General features: G+C 37.9%; 2 protein-coding genes across 2 annotated transcripts; both read left to right on the plus strand.

Annotated features, from left to right (window-relative positions):
* Positions 1 to 1,118: 1,118 nt before the first annotated feature.
* On the plus strand, positions 1,119 to 2,834 carry ier3ip1 (immediate early response 3 interacting protein 1). Its single transcript, XM_020924781.2, has 3 exons — positions 1,119 to 1,241; positions 1,727 to 1,828; positions 2,110 to 2,834. The coding sequence occupies exons 1-3, from the start codon at positions 1,151 to 1,153 to the stop codon at positions 2,163 to 2,165; spliced, it is 249 nt and encodes an 82-aa protein (XP_020780440.1). The 5' UTR covers positions 1,119 to 1,150; the 3' UTR covers positions 2,166 to 2,834.
* A 2,411-nt stretch (positions 2,835 to 5,245) lies between these two features.
* Positions 5,246 to 10,664, plus strand: hdhd2 (haloacid dehalogenase-like hydrolase domain containing 2). The gene is made up of 9 exons (XM_020924869.2): positions 5,246 to 5,319; positions 7,891 to 7,992; positions 8,413 to 8,515; positions 8,926 to 9,031; positions 9,235 to 9,319; positions 9,401 to 9,566; positions 9,655 to 9,705; positions 9,781 to 9,844; positions 9,929 to 10,664. The coding sequence occupies exons 2-9, from the start codon at positions 7,892 to 7,894 to the stop codon at positions 10,030 to 10,032; spliced, it is 780 nt and encodes a 259-aa protein (XP_020780528.1). The 5' UTR covers positions 5,246 to 5,319; position 7,891; the 3' UTR covers positions 10,033 to 10,664.
* Positions 10,665 to 20,324: the final 9,660 nt, after the last annotated feature.

Genomic DNA, 20,324 nt, shown 5'->3' on the forward strand with positions numbered 1-20,324 from the left:
CTTCAATTGTTAATAGGCCTGTACATAGCCCTGACATTTTGGTCTAAGACTTGTGGATTGAGATTCAAAGCTTTACCAAAGCAGGACCAAAGTGTTACAGACAGCTGAATACAGACTGCAGAAGATACCCACAGCTAGAGGAACTTGGAGGGTTGTACTGCCCCTGAACTGCTGCTAACTCTGCTGTTCAGTATCGGGACCATGGATTGACTTCAAATAAATAAGCAACTTTGAATTTTGCGATCCGTTGATGGAGACACATTGACTTTGAAATGCCAGATGAAGAACAAAACAAATCCAGAAGAATCAAAGAGCAGAGTGATTTCGGAAATCTCCATGTTACAGTGCAATAAAAGCTGTTTGTAAAGTATTACATGATAAAATAATGCAATTGTTTTATCATCACAGCCAGTATTAATATTATCAGTGCATGTTTAAGTGACTCATGGCTTTATCTGTCTCGACATCACTGTTTGATTTTTGTAAAATAGTATTGCACCTGGACAAAACTGTAAATATTCGAGTGTACAAAATGTCTCTTGTGAAATGAAACTGTAGACCACTATGTGTTAGGTTGTTTGTTTACGTATTAGGGCTCAACTCCCTGATTGTGGAAAAATGATTATAATTTATTCAATGAAAAATACATGGTGCTGCTGCTAATGGTGTTAATAATGTTAATAATAATAATGATCCGAGCCTATTTGTCAGAAAGAATAAAAAGAGAAATCTCATGTTTAAAGCAGAGTGATTTCTGACACTGTCCATGCACATGCATTATGTTCTTGTATTTTCTAATTCTTTATGTGGATACATTAAATGTCTACAATAACCATTCTGGATTACATGATTTATGCATTTATATTTATTTATGGTTGACTTTATTGTTATTTAGTGATATGCATATAGAAAAATAAAGCTTCAATAGATAAATGAAAACATGCATAAATAAATGGCATATTGTTAATTTCAATAATATTTCTGCAGAAAATTTTTTTTTTTTTTTTTTACAAGAACTCGATCATGTAGCGGAGGCGCGCCATTGTTACGACGTCCTTCGGTGTTTTACGGCAGGCGCATGGGAGTGGTCAGAGGGTAATAGATCGAGGACACCCCCCTTTCTCTCGGAGGAAGGAGCAGATTTGCCAGCATGGCGTTTACACTGTACACTCTGATCCAAACCGCTATTCTCTGCACTAATGCTATCGCCGTTCTGCATGAGGAGAGGTTCCTCAGTAAGAGTAAGTTCTGTTCTACTTGTATTTGTGTGAACACAAACGATGCTAAACTCGAGCTTATTTAGCTTGTGGACAGGCAGCAGCAGCAGCTGCTGATGTGGCTACACCACAAACCAAAATTCAACTCTATCTTTCTTTTATATAACTTGCTCTTGCCTTTTTACTTTACTGAAAAATGAAGTGTTAGCGGCTCCTAGAGAATAAACACAAAACATTAAGGCTGCATTGAAGCAATGCATAATAGTAATAGTATAAGAGATTTACCCAGTAGTAATAACCTTTTGTAATCACAATGTCTTATTTTTGTGCCATGTAGGCTTGATGGATGAAAATCTGGAGATGACTAGTGCTAATTTGCATAACATTACGTTAGACAAAATGTCATATCAATAAACTACATTACATCTCATATGCAGGGTTTGTAAAAGTATGCTGTTACCCAGTATAAAGTTTAAAGTGCCTGAATTGTCTTGTGTGTCTATCTGCAGTTGGCTGGGGAGTGGATCAGGGAGTCGGAGGATTTGGAGATGACCCAGGAGTCAAAGCCCAGGTCCTGAATCTGATACGCTCTGTCCGGACTGTCATGAGAGGTGCTGCTACACTGTTCTTCTCTTGTACTGAATCCTATGAAATACACAATGCTGACACAATTCTTTTGTCACAATACAAAAATGTCAAACTTTATTTCTATATTAAGGAATAGACTTGATACTGCATTCGCAGTAACAAATTGCAGGTCCGATACCACAATCCTCAGTCGATACTTGCTCAAATGAGTTTCGATGCTAGTTTTAGTATTGGATTTTTTACTTTTGACAGTCCTAATACTGCCAGCATAAAAGAATAACTGTCTATGTACTTTCTTTCACAGTGCCTCTAATCATTGTGAATTCGGCCTCCATTGTCCTCTTGCTGCTGTTTGGTTGACAGTGGTGCAAAATGGAGCCAGAAGATTAAACTAGCCAAGAAAACTTTCCACCAGAATACCTCATGGAGCTATGAACTTTGTGGGCACAATACTGCACATCTTTATCTAAAGAACTGAGAAATGCATCTTGGACACTCTGGACACTTGCTGTTGTCTTACAAATGATGTGCAATGTTTTTAAGAGTGAAAATCTAACATGGGACTGAGAGTGGATCATGGTTTATTAACCAGATTTTGAAGGTAAACATTGGTGTGATACAGTTATGGAAATGAGTAATACTGTCATACTTACTACAGAATTTAAGTTTTTGTTCAATGTTTTGTTTTTTTTATAGCCAAAATTAAACATGTTTACATTTTAAGTCATGTCTATTCACAGACTAAATTATTGGACTGTTATTCAGGTAGAGCAAGTACTAAATAGACCAAACAAAGGCACAACACATAATATGAATTTGTTTCCTGTTTTTTTATTTGTAATCTGCTTGCTTTTAACTGCCAATTTAACAAATATTTATTAAAATTTTAGTTTTAAAGCTCAAGGGTTAGAAGGGTGGAGGTAAATCTGCTAGAATTAAAGCATATGTTTAGCAGAGATTATTCATAGTAAGCCACAATGAGCTGCCAGTTTGGAAAGCAACACAAGCAGACAAGAAATGCACTGTATTCCCCCAGAAAACATTTAAATCTGATTTGGGTAGGGTCTTATTGACACAACTTACTTTCTAAATAAATAAAATGTTCTAACAGATATAATAGATTCATATATTTAGTTTCAGTTAAGAAAATGTTAAATGTCCTAACCAAAAACAAGCAAAAGTAGAGTGACTGCCTTGTCTCAGCAGATTTGAGACTTGGGATTTGGGATTTTGTATTTCAAAATCATCAATTTGTCCCAGTTTTATACAAAAAATGTCTCAGGTATGCCTGTTTTTGACCAATCTGATCTCTGCCAACAGTAAAGAGAGGCATAAACTGTCATTTGTTTAGGTAAAATACAGAAAAGCTGCTTAAAAATGACAAAACGCAAAGAAAATGTAACTATACTGATTCACATTAGTGCAGAGTACGTAACAGTTTTCCTTAATTACGCACTTGTTTCACAATTTTATTATTACCGACCAAAATCCGCGTATCATTCGTTTTTCAATATAAAACCAAAAATAAGAAAAAAAATATATATATATTTTCTTCATTATTTGTCTCCAAAACCAAAATGAGAAAACAAATAATGATGTGTTTTTTCATTTTTCAATTTTGTGTTTAAATGAATAATGGAAAAACAGATAACAGCTGTTTCCCTTTTTCGTGACTTAAACTGCGATGCTGGACTGAACCAGCTTTAAACCAGAATTAAACCAGGACTAAACCAGGTCTCAGTCCCGGTCTCAGTCCCGGTCTCAGTCCCGATCTCAGTCCTGGTCTGGTCCTGGTTTCCTGATCACCCAACAGACTACACGGGCACACGTCCGGCCTAGTCCCCACACTCGTGCTTCTGTTCTGGTTTAGTCCTGGTTTAGGACTGAGTCCCGGACTGAGACTAGGACTGAGACCGGTTTAGTCCTGGTTTAGAGCTTGTTTAGACCTGGTTCAGTCCTGGTTTAGTCCTGTTTTAGTCCTGTTTTACTCCTGGTTCAGTCCTGGTTCAGTCCGGCATCGCAGTTCAAGTCACGGAAATGGGAAACAGACATTATCTGTTTTTTTCCATTGTTCATTTAAACACAAAATCAAAAATTTAAAAAACGAATCGTTATCTGTTAAATTTCATTTTGGTTTTGGAGAAAAATAATGAAGAAATTAGTTGTTTTTTGTTTTCTTATTTTTGGTTTATATTGAAAAACGAATGAACGAATGATACACGGATTAACCAACAAAACCAGTTCCAGATTTTTATTTTGAAAATCTGTTCACCCTAAGCAAAAGTGTCATTGGATTTTGGAGTTGCACTATAAGCAGTATAAAGGAATAACACTATGTAACATTTCTTCTGGAATGTTTCACTGTATGGTTATGGCATTAACATGTCTATTTCCATGGAGACAAGCAGGCGATGCCAATAGGCCAAGTTACAGGTCAGATCTGTGGAAAGATTACCCTACTCACAGTAAGAAAGCATTCCTATATTGTGTTAGTAATTAGCACTTACGTCTAACTAAAACAAGCAGCAAAGCAGTCTTGGATTTTTGAGGTCTTAAAATAAATATATTGGACATACATGATAACCAAGCTTGTACAAACAAAATACCAAACATATTTAGAGACAAAAACAAAAAAGCAGATTATCAAATGTTTTTTCCCAATAGTTCACGGACAGCGCATCATATTTTGGCCAACTCTAACTCCGTGCAGTGTTATTCACGAGGAGCATGCAAAGAGGATTGGACCTGTGTAGTCTGGCTGCAGCTCTGAGCAGGTTATAATCAGTTTGATAATACCCCTCCATGTTAAACCTATGTGCCCCCTCAGACCCTTTAATGCCCCACATCTGCTGCCCCTTAGTGCAATACAACACATATGTTTTCTATTTCTATAATGAGTGATTATTAGTGTAACCCTCTTATCTGATTAATAACAAAAATGCAGAAGAGAAAGTGATTTTTTTTTTATATATAAACATACTAATATTCCCAAATAAGGGAAAGTGGAAAAGAGTACTGCAAATTTGTACTCAAGTAAAAGTACAGGGACGTGACTAAAAAGCTACTCAATTACATGTACAAGTACTACTGCCAAAACTGTACTTCATTTGTGAAAAGTTTATGAAAAATACTTCTCAAAGTTACTAGTTACTTTTAAACTGATTTTTAAGATGCATTTTAGATCAGTGTTTTATGTGAATGAAACTGTTCACACTCATATGACTTTAAATGTAACTAACTACAACTTCAAATTTTACTCAATTACAAGTAAAAGTGCAAATTTAAAAAAAAAAACAACCAGACGAAAAAATATAAACAATTACATTAATGAGAGTATTTGTAATTAGTTATTTTCCACCCCCGATAGTAATAATAATCATTTTAAAAGAATCAAGTACAATCCATGTTTCCAAGGAAGAGGCATAGGGGGCGGTAGAGGACTAATTTATTCTAATCCACAAGAAGAAGAAAGTGTAAACAGGAAGTGAAAGGAGCTGTGCAGCTGCAGATGAAGGTGAGTGGTTTTATATGATTTTTACAAATATGGACAAATACATGACAACAAATTTAATGCACTTTATTATGCGATGTAAATAAAAATAAATAAATAAAATGAAAAAGTAAATGCACTTTATAATGCGATGATCTTGCTAAGGGCTCTTCAACTCTAGAGAAACATGTGTTTTAATGAATGCCCCTATCACAACCTAAAACACACCTACCGGTATTTCAAAGAGCATTGTTATTCTAATTATTTATTTACTTATTTTTCAGGAGTGTAGCCTTAATCTCTGACATTATAAAGAAATAATAATTTAGGGTGACCAGATTTTCAGAATGAAAAACAAGGACACACCCGGGTAGGGAAGGTGACTAAAAATAAAATAGTGAAAACAGCATGTAGCATTGTCTATTCTCGACTCACGTGTGGGTCAGTGTATAATCTGAGACAAAATATAGAAGTGCAGTCTGATGGAATTTGGCTAAACAAATGCAATTTATGCTCCTCTGGTTTAGAACTGATATACTTCTATTTTAGCCCTAGTTTAGTCCTGGTTTAGACCTTGTTTAGACTTGATATAGACCTGATATAGTTCTTGTTTAGACCTTGTTTAGACCTAAAATAGACCTGATATAGTCCTGGTTTATCCCTAGTTTAGTCCTGGTTTAGACCTGATATAGTCCTGGTTTAGTCCTAGTTTAGTCCTGTTATATAGTCCTGGTTTAGTTCTAGTTTAGATCTGGTTTACACCTGAAATAGACCTGATATAGTCCTGATTTAGATCAAAATGGTCCAAAATAAGGACACGTGGAACATGTCGAGTATAAAACTGGGACAAACCATTGGTTTTGAATAAATCTGCTGGGACAGACGGACACAGGCAGGACACTGGGACTGTCCTGGGTGAATAAGTACATCTGGCCACTGAATAACTGCATTGCTTTGCTTCTTAAACTAAATGTCTGAATGAATCTGAGTGTACAGCAAATTACAACAAATTCAGATATTCAAATGTAAGATATATATTAGCTTAGCCTACTTACTTTCTGCTGTCATAGAAAGAAATAGTTGCACTCTGTGAGGGGAAGGGATTCTTGTTAACATTACTATTAGCAGGCTACTACTACTACTACAACAACTGCTAAAAACCCTTTTGCCTACATCTGACTGCAGTTGGTTGCAAGGTGAAAAATACAAAAGCCCGTTCACCAAAATTGGACTTTTTCTTAACCTGAAATCACAATTTACACTTTATATCAAAACTAGGTCTAAACAAGGGATTAACCTAGGGTTAGGAATAAACCAAACCTAATCCTAGACGAAACTAGACTCAAAACATGATCAGATCAGGACAAATGTGTGTAGTGTTGTCATGATTCTAACATGATTCTAACATTTTTATTTCAATTCTAAGGAATAGACTTGATACTCAATATCGATTCTGATACCATGATAATTAAAAAACATTAAACTATGTTATTTCAAATTATCATGCTGTTTTATATCTGTGTAATCCTGCAGTCTATTGGTCTTGGTGTGGATTAAACCTGGACTAAACCTTGACTAAAATGGGACATCCAGACTAAACTAGCATGAGCATCCTAAGAGCCTTACTGCATGCTCCCATTAATAACTAACCAACAGAAATCTAAGCATGTCTAAATAATGGGGAATCGCCAACCATTAAATGCCAATAAATATGATCCTCAAATGGGTGTTCTAGTCCAACCTTTGCCTAGTCCTCTCAGACTGTGACCAACACAATAATCTGATCATTTACCCATGTGAACTCTGATTATGGACCTTTATCTATGAGGGAATCAAGTTATTATGAAAGATCAAGTATTTAAAAAAAGTGACCAGAGCTCCATTTACAGTGGTTATAAAAGAGCTTTAACAAATCCTTATCAGAATTGCAACACAATGCCAGTTTTACAAGGGGAAAGTAAATAGACTCAAGCAATACATTTTTTTTAACAAATACAGACTTTTGGAGCAAGCAGCCTTTATCTGAAATAATTTTTACAAAATATAAGATGTCTGTGTAATCCCTCAGTTGTACAGAGTCACTCACCCTGAACTGAAGAAGCCACTTGGATGAGTGGTGAGACATCTTCCCTCTAAAACTTTTGTTTTTTGTTTTTTGTTTTTGGACACAATATAATATAGTAACAAAGAGGAACAATATAATTGTATAATAATACATTTAAAAAAAGAAAAAATAGCAAGGGACTGGTGTTAAATAAGGCATAATTATACAATTGTATATGCACAAATAAAAATAAAATATAGAAATACAGTAATTCAATATATCTGGACTGTTTACAAGAGGAGAAACAGTGCAAAGATGAAACGATGATTGACAGGGTCATCTACTACATAAAGACAACATAGTATAAGAAGCAAAGTGGTGGTTCATATTTTCATTCCATCTTGAAATGAAGCTATATTGGTTAGTAGCATATTTGTGTGTATAGTAGTATAGTCATTTTGTATTATGTATTCAGTAGAAAAGGTTGCTGAATGTAATATTGTTTGTTAGAGTAATTGTATTTTAATGTAGTGTGTGTTTTGTTCTTTCAGCATGGCGGGCCGCAGAGCTCTGAAGGCTGTGCTCATCGACCTGAGTGGGACTCTCCATATAGAAGACACCGCTGTCCCCGGAGCTCAGGAGGCACTCAGCAGGTAAGCAACAACATGGAAAGGAAGAAATCTACAGGAGGAGGAAAAGTGGGAGCGGGATTTATTTCCTTCTAATTTATGTTATTTAAGTTCTGATGTTATATTATCTAAGAATCAAATAATACATTCATAAATAAAAAAATATATTTACTGAACCTAACAAATACAGACTGTTGAAGCCACCATCTGTAAATTCTTTGACTTTTTGTTACTAGTAGATGGTAGATATGAAGTCTGAACTAAACCACATGGTTTACTGTCAGGAGGACTGGCTGGAGGCCTTTCCATTAAAAATACCCAAGCATATCACTGATCATTAGAAATGACCGAATTGTGGGGAGGGGGGTTATTATTTGTGCAACTCTGCTAAATAGCATTAAACAAGTATTAAAATCATTTAAATTCTTTCTTCTTTTTTGTCAGGTTACGGCAAGCGCCTGTTGCCATCAAGTTTGTGACCAACACGACAAAAGAGAGTAAGAGAAACCTGCTGGAGAGACTGCAGCGCCTCAACTTTGACGTACAGGTAAAGAGTTGAAATGTCAACTGCTATGCTTCAGTACTGTAATATTTCACAACCTGGGGAGTGATAGAGATTGTAAAGTTTTGGACTGGGACTTTACAATCTCTTTGTGTGGACTCTGAACAAAGCTGTTTTAACAGTGATGTCTGATCTTCCCACCTTTCTAAATTTTTTTTGATGAAGATTACCATTATAAATCCATGCTTAAAAAACTTTCTTTAATGTGAAATGTTTTTTTTTAACAGATTCTGGAAGTCATATGTTCCACATGTCATACAGCTATATAACGCACCTCAAAAATTTAAATTACTCTTGGCAATTCCATAGGACAAAGTTCCACTTGCGTAGTAGATTCCCTTCCCAATACGTTGTGACATTTTGGGTTTTCAATATAACATGAGTCTCATCCACAGGAAAAGGAGATCTTCACCTCCCTGACAGCAGCGAGGAGTCTCCTGGAGCAGAGGCAGCACAGACCTCTGCTGCTGGTGGAGGACAGTGCACTGGAAGACTTCACAGGTACAAGCTCAGTCTTTGTTTTCCATTTTCATTAACATCTTCATATTTCTCCTTTCTGAACACCTATAAAAACATACATCAGATTATGAAGTACCTTTGTACATAACAATCCACCAAATCCACCTCTACTCTGATTGCAATGTGGGCAAGGCAGCCTTACCTTAAGTAATTGAGGTTTGGTGCCATCTTTCCATGTGTTACAGGTATCGATACTTCTGACCCAAATGCTGTTGTCATTGGACTGGCTCCTGACCATTTCCACTATGAGACAATGAATAAGGCCTTCAGGTAATACAGTCACTCATAGACCAAAACCACACTGCTTATTTTTGCATTTATAAATCGAGAACAATTTATTTTACTTTGCAGGATGATATTGGATGGAGCCCCTCTCATTGCCATCCACAAAGCCCGGTATTATAAGCGTAAGGATGGTCTGGCCCTTGGTCCTGGGCCCTTTGTGACAGGACTAGAGTATGCTACCGACTGTAAAGCAACAGTTGTGGGGAAACCAGAGAAAACATTTTTTACCCAGGTAACTTACTGGTATATGACTTATTATAACTGTATGATGTTGTAATATAGTACTATATCTATTCATATACAAACTTCCCTTCCACCAGGCTCTTTCTGATTTGGGCTGCAGTGCCTGTGAAGCTGTCATGATAGGAGATGTAAGTATGGTGCATGCAGGGGTTATTTTAATTCATAATTTCTACAAGTTTCCACATGTTATCTTTGTACTGTAGGATGCCAGAGATGACATTGGTGGGGCTCAGAATGCAGGAATGTTAGGAATTCTTGTCAAAACCGGTGAGTTTTAAAACATTTTTGTTCAGTTATGAACCTGTAAAAATAAATCTTTTCAGCTAATAACACATTCTTTTTGTCTTCCAGGCAAATACAGAGGAGGAGATGAGCACAAAATCAGCCCTCCTCCTCACCTGACCTGTGACAGTTTTCCAGAAGCTGTAGAACACATACTGAAGAACCTGCTCTAAGCTCATCAGACGCAGCTCAGCTCTCAACACCTGAGCGAAAATGTATATCAATGCTAAAACACCTGATCAACATCAGTACATGTTTTATCTGTCATATTACTGGTCACTGACGTTTGGGGCAACAGTGGCTCAGTGGTTAGTCATCCACCAACCTAAAGGTCATAGGACTGCTTCCTGCTCATTGTGTCATTAGGCAAGACACTTACTCCACTTTGCATGGTATGAATGTGGTGTGTGCATGTCGGTGGTGGTCGGAGGGGGCAATGGCGCAGATTGGCAGTCACACTTCCATCAGTCTGCTGGTAGCATGGGTACCATGTCAGAGTAGAAGTGTGGATTTAAAGAGTAATGCAATATAAAGTGCTTCGGGTGTTTTGAGAGATGCTCTATAAATGCAAAGCATTATTATTTTTATATATACTGTATTATTTATTATTTAAGCCAATGGAACATGTCAGTCACTGCCTACCATGAAGTCCACTTTTATTTTGCGCAGTAAAATTTCCATCCAGTCTTCTCATAGAAAAAAGGCATAATGGAGATTGCTCTTAAGTATTCATGGTTTAAAAGTGGTAAAAATTGGCACCATTGTCATAGAAATTAACACATCAAAATAAAATGTATCTTTTGAATGGAGTTACTTTCCTTTTTTATTTTAATTGAATGAAGACTGGTTTGTCATTAACTAAAACATGCTTTTTACTACACAGACTTGTACTCTTCTTGCTAGGCTGTGTATCTGTCCATGAGGCTCCTGTGTGGGCGAGAATCATGAAATCAGCCATGGTCACAGTGTCCAAGCAGATGGCAGGAGTGTCTGTATCGACTGAGAAGGAATCAGCATGTTTTTTTATGAATGAACTGAAGATATAGCTAAGAGTAAATGTGTAAAGTGTAGTTCTCACTGTTGTGATTTGACCTGAGAGCATCAAAGATCTTCTGCACAGGTCTCATAGCAGCCTCCTTACAAAGCAATGTGATATCAGAATCCAGAGTAACCCTCCAACTCCTACAAGAAATGAAAGAATAATAAAATGTAGCTTTTTTTATTATTTAGATTGTGTTTGAATTTATTTTGAGAGTTGAGAATTAAAAGTAACAATTCTGGTGAAAACTAAGTTACAGATCAAATCAGTGTCCTATATTTTAGCACTGCATGGTCGAAATAATCTAAAATGATTCTCTTGAGGGTGTATGGAGTTTATTACACATACAACTGACATTGCAAGGTGGAACAAAATTGTTTTCTATTTGAGAAAAGAATTCAGCCAAATTTTGCTGGATGCTGGATGTAGATAAAATAAATTGTAGTTACTACCTCAACCAGCAGGTGTCATTGTGATAATTCATATTTGCCAAGAAAGATATTATTATTGACTTTTATATAACCAATAGTCCCACTGAAATTAAATGTCCTGTATTATGCAAAATTGTTTTAGTAATGCTATGTTACCTCATGAACACACACTTTCGAGTTGTGTTTTGTTTCATTCATACAAGTGTGAGTAACCCTTTATTTTTACATCTGTCTACATCGCCAAAGCTCAAAATGCTCTGTTCCACCTTATGGTGTCATGAAGCATTTGTTTTCATGTTAACAGCCAAAAAGAAGAAGAAGAAAAAAAAAAACAGAAGCCAAAAGCCAAATCTACTACTACAAATACAATTTCTTCTAAAAGTTATGTAACTGCTAAGGTAACAAACCAGTACACATCTAATAAAATATTTAGTTGGTACATACCCAAACGAGTTTCTCTGAATTTCCTCTCCACTTGCTGACGATGCTGGAGGCAGAGATGTTGAAGAAGGTGGTCTTGCACTCTGTAGCTACAGCCTTGGCCAGCATAGTCTTCCCTGTACTTGTGTAACAGACCAGAAATATGTAGACAAAATACTCTAGCTAACAATGTTTTACTGTCTACTGTAATGAAATGTAATGAAATACCTGGAGGTCCATAGAGCAGCAGGCCCTTCCATAGTGACACTATCCCAGTAAATAACGTGGGGGGTACTGTTGAGACAAAGATGTTACATGTCATATGCAAAATCATAGAAGATTATGTGGAAAAAGTGTTTTTATTAGAGGTCCACCACCTGCTTGCCTCTGGGGAGATGTTACGCCTAAGCTTGCCTAGAATACTCCACAGTATGGCATTAAAGGGCCCATATAACTCTATTTCCTGATGTTATAATGTTGTGTCCTCATAACAAACATAATTGGAGTTGTGTTTTGTTTCATTCACACATGTTTAACACACAAACCCTGCATATTTAGAGTGAGTTCTTCTCTTAAACATAAAACACTCAAAAGCAAAGAGTAAAAGTATGTGGTTGCTTTTCTATTGTTCGGGAAGAAGTGTGGCTCTGTTTATGTAAAAGTACGTTGGCTATTAATCACCAGAAAAAAAGAAGCACTTATCGATCGGTCTATGCTCCTTATGGCCTCACACCTCTAAATGAAAACATTATGGTTAGACAACTGTAGCTTAAAGTCCCCGTATTATACTATTTTTTGATCTACAGTATGTTATAATGTTGTTTCTTCATCAAAAACTTACCCTGAGTTGTTTTTTGATTCATTCACACATGTTTAACACACAAATCCTGCATATTTAGAGTTCTTCTAATACAGGAAGTGCTCCACCTTGTGTTTTTAAACTCCATAAAGCTTTACTCAAATCATTTGGATGATTTCAGACCTGGAATTGCCAATTTGTACTGAACTAAAGAAAATTTACTCTTGAGAGCTTTAATTCTTGCTATAATGCTGTTACCTCCGCATAAATATACCTGGAATTGTGTTTTGTTTCATTCACACATGTTTGAGTAATCCTTTATTATTACACTGTCTACATCTCCAAAGCTCAAAATGCTCTGTTCCACCTTGTGATGTCATGAAGTGATAGTTTTCAAGATAAAGGCAATCTTTTACCTTTAGTTCACTTAGACTTGGATTTAGACAAACTTTATTCATGCACAAGGGAAATTACTTGGAAATTATTAGTTCATTGATATTCCAGGGCTGAAACTGTCTGAACGATTCTAGTGAAGGTGTATGAAGTTTAAAAACAAAGTGGAGCACTCCCAGTATTAACACATGACTTCTCAAGAGTGTTTTCTGTCTGAGAGAAAAACTCAGTCTAAATATGCAGGATTTGTGTGTTAAATATGTGTGAATGAAACAAAATAAAAATTTTTTGATGATGAAACAACATTATAACATACTGTAGATCAGAAAATAACATAATACGGGCCCTTTAAGCTACAATTGTCTAACCATAATGTTTTCATTTAGTGGTGTGAGGCCATAAGGAGCATAAACCAATCGATAGTGATTGTTTTTTTCTGGTGATTCATAGCCAACGTACTTTTACATAAACAGCGGCGCACTTCTTGTCGAACAATAGAAAAGCAACCACATACTTTTGCTTTAATAACCTTCCCTCTGACACATGCATTTTAATATTCCCGATGACTTTACACCACTGATTTCTCTGTCTTAAAGCTACAACACCCCTCTACCTACCCCCTCGCGCAGATTAATACAAATGCGCGTGTTCTCCATTCTGACCTTAACCTTCCGATTGAACGATAATGCCGTACGAATTTGGGCATTGTGAGAACGCCGTTATTCAATAAAACTACGCCGAATGGAAAAGATCGCCACATCCGTTTTCATCTCCCCCCACAAATGTCAAAGAGGATGCAGACCGTCTGATTTGCTGTCACCGTGATAGAGATTTGACGCTCCTGTCTACATAATACATACTTCTATCTATCCATCTGTGTATTCTACCCCCAGATATGGATTTCACGTCAGGCTAAAGGAGCGGCTTGACCCCTCCGGCCCACTGTAGCCCTTGCCCCGGCTAAAGGAGATGTATTCAGAATCGAAGCGGGCCAAATACCAGTGTTGAAATCGTGCGCACACGTTAATGGGGTAGACGACGGCCTCTTTGACTAATCGTTTAGCGTCTCCCAGGCCGATGATGTCCTCCCAGCGCACGTTCGGGCTGTGCAAATAGATGTCCTAAGAGAGGAGACGCACACACACATATATACGGAGAAGGTTAGGTCACTGGATGGGGCGAGTAAATAGGTGTCCTTTAGGATGGAGCAGAGCGTAAGGGAAATAGATAGAACATAGAGCTTCATTAATACAGTAGATCAATTCATTTTCGGAAAGGATTTGTGCTGCTCCCTAGTGCTCAGACTAAATATTGCAGTGTATGTTCAGAGGTGGGTAGAGTAGTCGAAAAATGGACTCAGGTAAGAATATTGTTACTTCAAATAATGATACTTCAGTAGAACTACAAAGTAGTGGACCATGAAATGACTCAAATTACTAACATAGAAAGACTAACAATCGAGAGGTTTATGTAATTTGAAGGACAAAATATTATAGAATGCACAGAATTTGACATTTTCAAGTAAATTTTAGTCCACTTCTTTATACAGTATTAGGAGGGAGGCTCACTGTAATATTCTGCAGTATTGCATTACTTCTAAGTCCATTAGGGTGACCAGATGTCCCTATTTACCCGGGACAGTCCCAGTTTTGAGCCCTGTGTTCTCTGTGCCAGTAGATTTATCCAAAACCAGTGATGCGTCCCAGTTTAATACAAGAAATGCCTCTGGTGTCCTTACTTTTAACCAGTTTGATACCTGCCAATAGAAAAGAGAGGTATAAATTGTCATTTGCTTAGGTAAAATATAGAAAAGCTGCTTTAAAATGCACAAAACCACAAAAATGTGACTATACTGACTGATGTTAGTCATAAATGGGCCGAGTACATATAATTACTAGGGATGTAGCAATAACTGAAATACTGTGATATCGTAATGTCAAGTCTCAATAGTATAGTGGACTGTCACAATATATCAAATTACAAGTTCCTTTGCTTAAATGCATGGTTTTATAGTAGCAACAGCTTATGAACATCGGAAATTACATATCCCATGATTTCTTTTCATTTCAGTGCAGACAACATGAAGAAATATGTTTTTGAATTCTTGGGATTATGACGGAAATAATTCACACCAAAATCTTGTCAAGGTATTTTAAAAGCAAAAAAGTGTCCTATCTACAATTATATTAGCCTCTTCAAAATATCACAATAAATATCGTACCGTGACATGGGTATCGTGATAATACTATACCGTGAGATTTGGATGTCGTTACATCCTATTAATACATACCTATTAATCATGCACTCGTTGCACAATTTTATTACTACCAACCAACCCAAAACAGGGGTGCCCAAGTTTTTTATTTTGAATATCTGGTCACCCTAAAGTACATGAGAAAATACTCCTACTTAGTTAAATAGAAAAGAAAGGGCATTTGTTTCATACAATAAATAAATTACAATTATATCTATAAAATATTATATTTACCCTACTGATGATGGTAGCTACCAGCCGGTTCTTTCATTTCTTCAGTTATCCCTGGCTTCAGCAAATGCTCCTGTGTCATTATGGAAAAATTTGAATTCAGTGTCATGTTTTATGTAAGCACTTTATACCAACTTTAATATGTCATATTGTGATAGAATACAGTATGCTCTTTATCACTGTTGCATTTGCCACCATCTATGCAGCCTCGGCCTTCACCAGTCTTACCCTGGGAACAAAAAAATGTGTTAAAAAGTCCATATGACAGGTCTACTGATTTCACTCAAATGTATAGATAACATAATGATATTAAGAGTTTGATATATGTTTACATACACTAACATGCTAACCTCTGCATACTCTGATTAGCCCTCTTGTATTCTTTGTTTTGGGTCTGAGGATGGAGCTGTGAATGGGTGACAGTACAATTTCTGTTCAGAGATGGATTGACTAACTTGTTATGTGCACTTAAGGGGAAACACTTCAGGCAAAACGTTTTTGGTCAGTTTGGTCTTTTAGTAAACAAGCTTTCACGTGGGAACAACTAAACCAGAGGTACTCAATTGTATTAGTAATAACAATAGAATAGAGAACAAGACATTAACATAAGATATTAAGTTATGCAGATAGCTATAGCATAAACAACATAACATAACAAGTTTACCTAAATCCACTGAATTCATACTTCTGGTTATCTCAGTGACCTCCAGAGGTAAATTATTTTTAATAGATCCATGGGTAAACGGGGCACCGCTTCCTCTTCTGTGTAGCTTTCCTCAGACTCAGCACCAGTTCCAATTATTCTGGCCTTTCTGAATCCCAACGGGATGGTTTTGATTGTCACTTAAGTCCAGGCTTTATCGATCCATCTGATGACTTCCAGGTAAGTCACATGGCACATTCTCCGAGTTGCCGTGAAGCTGTGTTTTTCAATCCTGCACTTTTTTCTCGTTTACCGTTTTAAATGTTCAGTGGTACAGAAGTATTGGTGCGATCAACTGACATGATACAGACAGAACAGCGGCTCTGCAGGAGACATGCACAGTGACAGTGGTACAGGAGGAATGGGAGCAGAGCGCTCTTAGCTTAGCTTTGCTAAAGTAGCCATCTAGCTTGTGTATTTAGTACTTTGTGCATAGTTTAAATGTTCCATGTGGATTTACTACATTTTTTGTTTAAGTTTTAAGTTTGGAAGTACACTGTGACTTTTTCGGACCCTGGAAACACTGTACATTTGGTAAGTGGACCTTTTGAGTTTGTAATTGAGTAGCCCTGGTCTAGAAGATGAAGCACGTACTGCACAGACCTGCACAGACATAAGCGCGTTCTTCCGGCGGCGCGCACGCACGGCGCTGCTGTTGTCAAGTGCATCTTTTGAGTGATCCGCTGCTGTTGTCAAGTGCATCTTTTGAGTGATCCGCTGCTGTTGTCAAGTGCATCTTTTGAGTGATCCGCGCTCTCTGCAAACTTTGCAAACTTTGGCTGCGACCGAAAACTTTTATCTCAGAACTTAAATCGACGATTTCCGAAGAGAATAGGCACAACTCCGATAGAATTTCACCCAGACTTTGCCTGACCACCTTCTACATCAGACTACGAGACGTTTCTGGGGAAAACGTGAGGTTTGTCACTTTCTTGGGTCATAGTCCTTATGGGTTTTCATCATGTTACTCAATAAGCAATCATTAGTTAAGCAAATGCCCCTTTATCCATTGATAAAGGGCTATGTTTATGGTATATAATTTATTCCAAAAAATGTGAGCTCTTGCGCTTCTAATCTCCTAAATAGCTGCTGTAGGTGTCATGTTTTTTCTCCACCTAGAATGAGTTAGGTTCCCGCGGTCACCTAAGTAACCATTGACTCCAACTAGAGTCTAATAATAGGGTGACTATAATGAGGCGATACATATAGAGAAGTAACCTTAGCAAATAAAACATGTATTGAGGTACTAGAAGAGGACTCCTAGGAGTCTCCTACTGCTTTTATTGGAACATTATAGTCAAGCATGCAGGCCTTTTCCCAAATGGTTGAGGCTAAAATTCTTTTTTAAAAATACACCTGATTTCCTACAGTCCACTGTATTGTTCCATTAAAATTAGCCCATACTCAGAATTTAGATCCCAAATTCTATTAAGTATACTGACAAGTCTTGAATTTTCAATAGAATTTCTTTGTGCTTTTTAGCATTGTTACGTTTCACAGGTAGACAATATAAATGGTATCACTTAGATGACAAGTTCCACATGTCAAATGAAAGCATATGTTGAGCTAAATTAAAGATGTACCATTTCTTGAATAGTGCCAAAATGAACGGGTATGTTCATAGACTGGGTTAAATGATCTCCAGTCAATTGGGGTCTTAGAGGTTTTCTATACAACAAACAAAAAGGAGTTTAAAGTCATATTTACCTAAGTTTAATCATAATAGTCTACTACTTTTAATACATCATAATAATATAGTTATTATATATGAAATATACCAAAAAAAAGTAATAACAATAAAAAACATTACTTCTGTTACACATTCTGTTCCTCTCCACAGATCCGTGTGGTCCTCGTGATTCATCAGGCGTCCAGACATCCTGCACAGGACCCTGCCTCTCGTTCTAAGTTCACACACACAAACACACATACACACACAACCTCTACAAACTTCTGCTGCCACGATGCCTCCTCCTAGTCTTCAGCTCAGTTATTCTGTGCTGCCTTCTTCCTTTGTTTTTAGCGACCCTGTGTTACCTCCTAGGCCTCCTGCTGCTGCCACTGCTGCTACTGTGCGCCCTGCACTCACCCCTGCTGCCCGCCGTCGTATGGCCGCCGCCGCTGCAGCCCGCTGCCCTGTGCCTGCCGCTGCTGCTGCCCTGCACCCTGTGCCCGCCTGCTGCTGCTGCCCGCCGCCCTGTGCCCGCCGCTGCTGCTGCCCGCCGCCCTGTGCCCGCCGCTGCTGCTGCCCGCCGCCCTGTGCCCGGCCGCTGCGCTGCTGCCCGCCGCCCTGTGCCCGGCGCTGCTGCTGCCCGCCGCCCTGTGCCCGCCGCTGCTGCTGCCCGCCGCCATGTGACCGCCGCTGCTGCTGCTCGCCGCCCTGTGACCGCCGCTGCTGTCCCACAGTTGTTCCCTGGACCTAGGCCGGACTGGGTGGTGCAGATGGAGGACTACCTGGAGGAGCGTAAGAAGGAATGGAAGGACTGGAAAAGGTCACGTGAGCCACAGAGGCCATTTACTCCATTAAGACACAAGTACTCCTTTTATTTTAAGAACTGATCCTTTTTCTGTTTGTGTTTCAGTCAGAAGAGGATCTGGAGTCTTGTTGGCACCAGTTAACTAAAACAAAAAAAAACATATTATTATTATGTTGTAAATAGTTTGCCGTGTGTGTTTTACTTTTAACATTTTTAGATAAGTTTTGTGTGGTGTGATTTTTATGTTGTAAATAGTTTGCCGTGTGTGTTTTACTGTTAACATTTTTAGATAGGTTTTGTGTGGTGTGATTTTTATGTTGTAAATAGTTTGCCGTGTTTTAGTGTGAATATTTTTAGATAGGTTTGTGTGGTGTCTTTATTATGTTTAAATAGTTTGACATCAGAATGAGAGGAGGGGAAAAATGTCAGACTGAGAAAAACAGTATACAATACAGGTAAGTTTTTATATTGATAGTATTAAACTATTGAAGTACAGTTCATTTATTTGTCTGTTTTTCTTCCAGTGAGATGGAACTTTACAGTGCAGACTGTGGAGAGAAGGAGTGGAGGCTTATGTCCATATTGTCATACAAAATACAGGTACACTGGAGACGACTATGAATTGTATTTGTCCCTCGTCCAAGTATATTGTACATTTGTGTTGGTTTTTCATAGGGACAGAAATGGGGGACATGTTAAATCAAAGAAGCCAATGTGTGGCCTGATGTGAGCCTACGTCCAATATTTGCTCTGTCTCTTAAAGCGCCCTGTGCAGCACTGAGCCAAAACCGGGTGTGGTATACTATTCAATGGGTGCAATGTGTATGGATTTTACCATTGAAACCACAGCAGCCAACTATTAGCAAAAGGTGTAGCCAAAATTATACATTAAAATAACGGAGCAAAGTCCCATAGCTTTGAATGACAGCACATATTTTTCCACCTGCTGTTTGGGATTTAAACAAAGGAATACATGACAAATATATTGGACAAAATGGTGAGTGATGATTCATTATTAACACATTTCTGTACAGATAAATGTAATATTTTTCTCTTTTGTTTTGAGCATCCAAAACCAGGCAAATGTGATCCTGCAGAAAGAGAGGAGGAGAGGAAAAATGTCAGAATGACAAAAACAATATACAGTACAGGTAAGTTTTTATATTAATAGTATTAAATTATTGAAGTACAATACATTTATTTGTCTGTTTTTCTTCCAGTGAGATGGAACTTTACAGTGCAGGCTGTGGAGAGGAGTGGAGGAGGAGGATATGTACATTTTATCATACAAAATACAGGTACACTGGAGACGACTATGAATTGTACAGTATAATCGGAGGAGAGACATACATTCGTGTTTGTTTTTCATAGGGACACAAATGGGTGACATTTGAAGATTCTGTGGGAAATCAAGATATGCACAGGGCCTTGTGTTCCCAGAGTCTACCCCAAGGTCCAGGCTGGGTCAGGAGGGCTGCTGAGGTCCTGAGGTGGGACTGTTGTGTGTCCAGCCCAAGAGACAAACCACCATGGCCTGTGTGCTCCATGCTTCTCCATGACGACATGTGTGCTGTCCACCAACCTGCAGAAAACAACTCTGATGTCCTTTGTATACCTGAGCAACAGCCCCCGGAGCAACACTGGAGCTGTAGCAGGACGGCTGTACACTCTGTGCGGATGCTGATTTCCCACTGAATCCTCACATTGCACACAGAACC

The sequence above is a fragment of the Boleophthalmus pectinirostris genome, unplaced genomic scaffold (assembly GCF_026225935.1).
Source record: "Boleophthalmus pectinirostris isolate CB_2022bp ecotype Guang Dong unplaced genomic scaffold, ASM2622593v1 HiC_scaffold_18, whole genome shotgun sequence".
In the NCBI taxonomy this organism is placed as follows: Eukaryota; Metazoa; Chordata; class Actinopteri; order Gobiiformes; family Gobiidae; genus Boleophthalmus; species Boleophthalmus pectinirostris.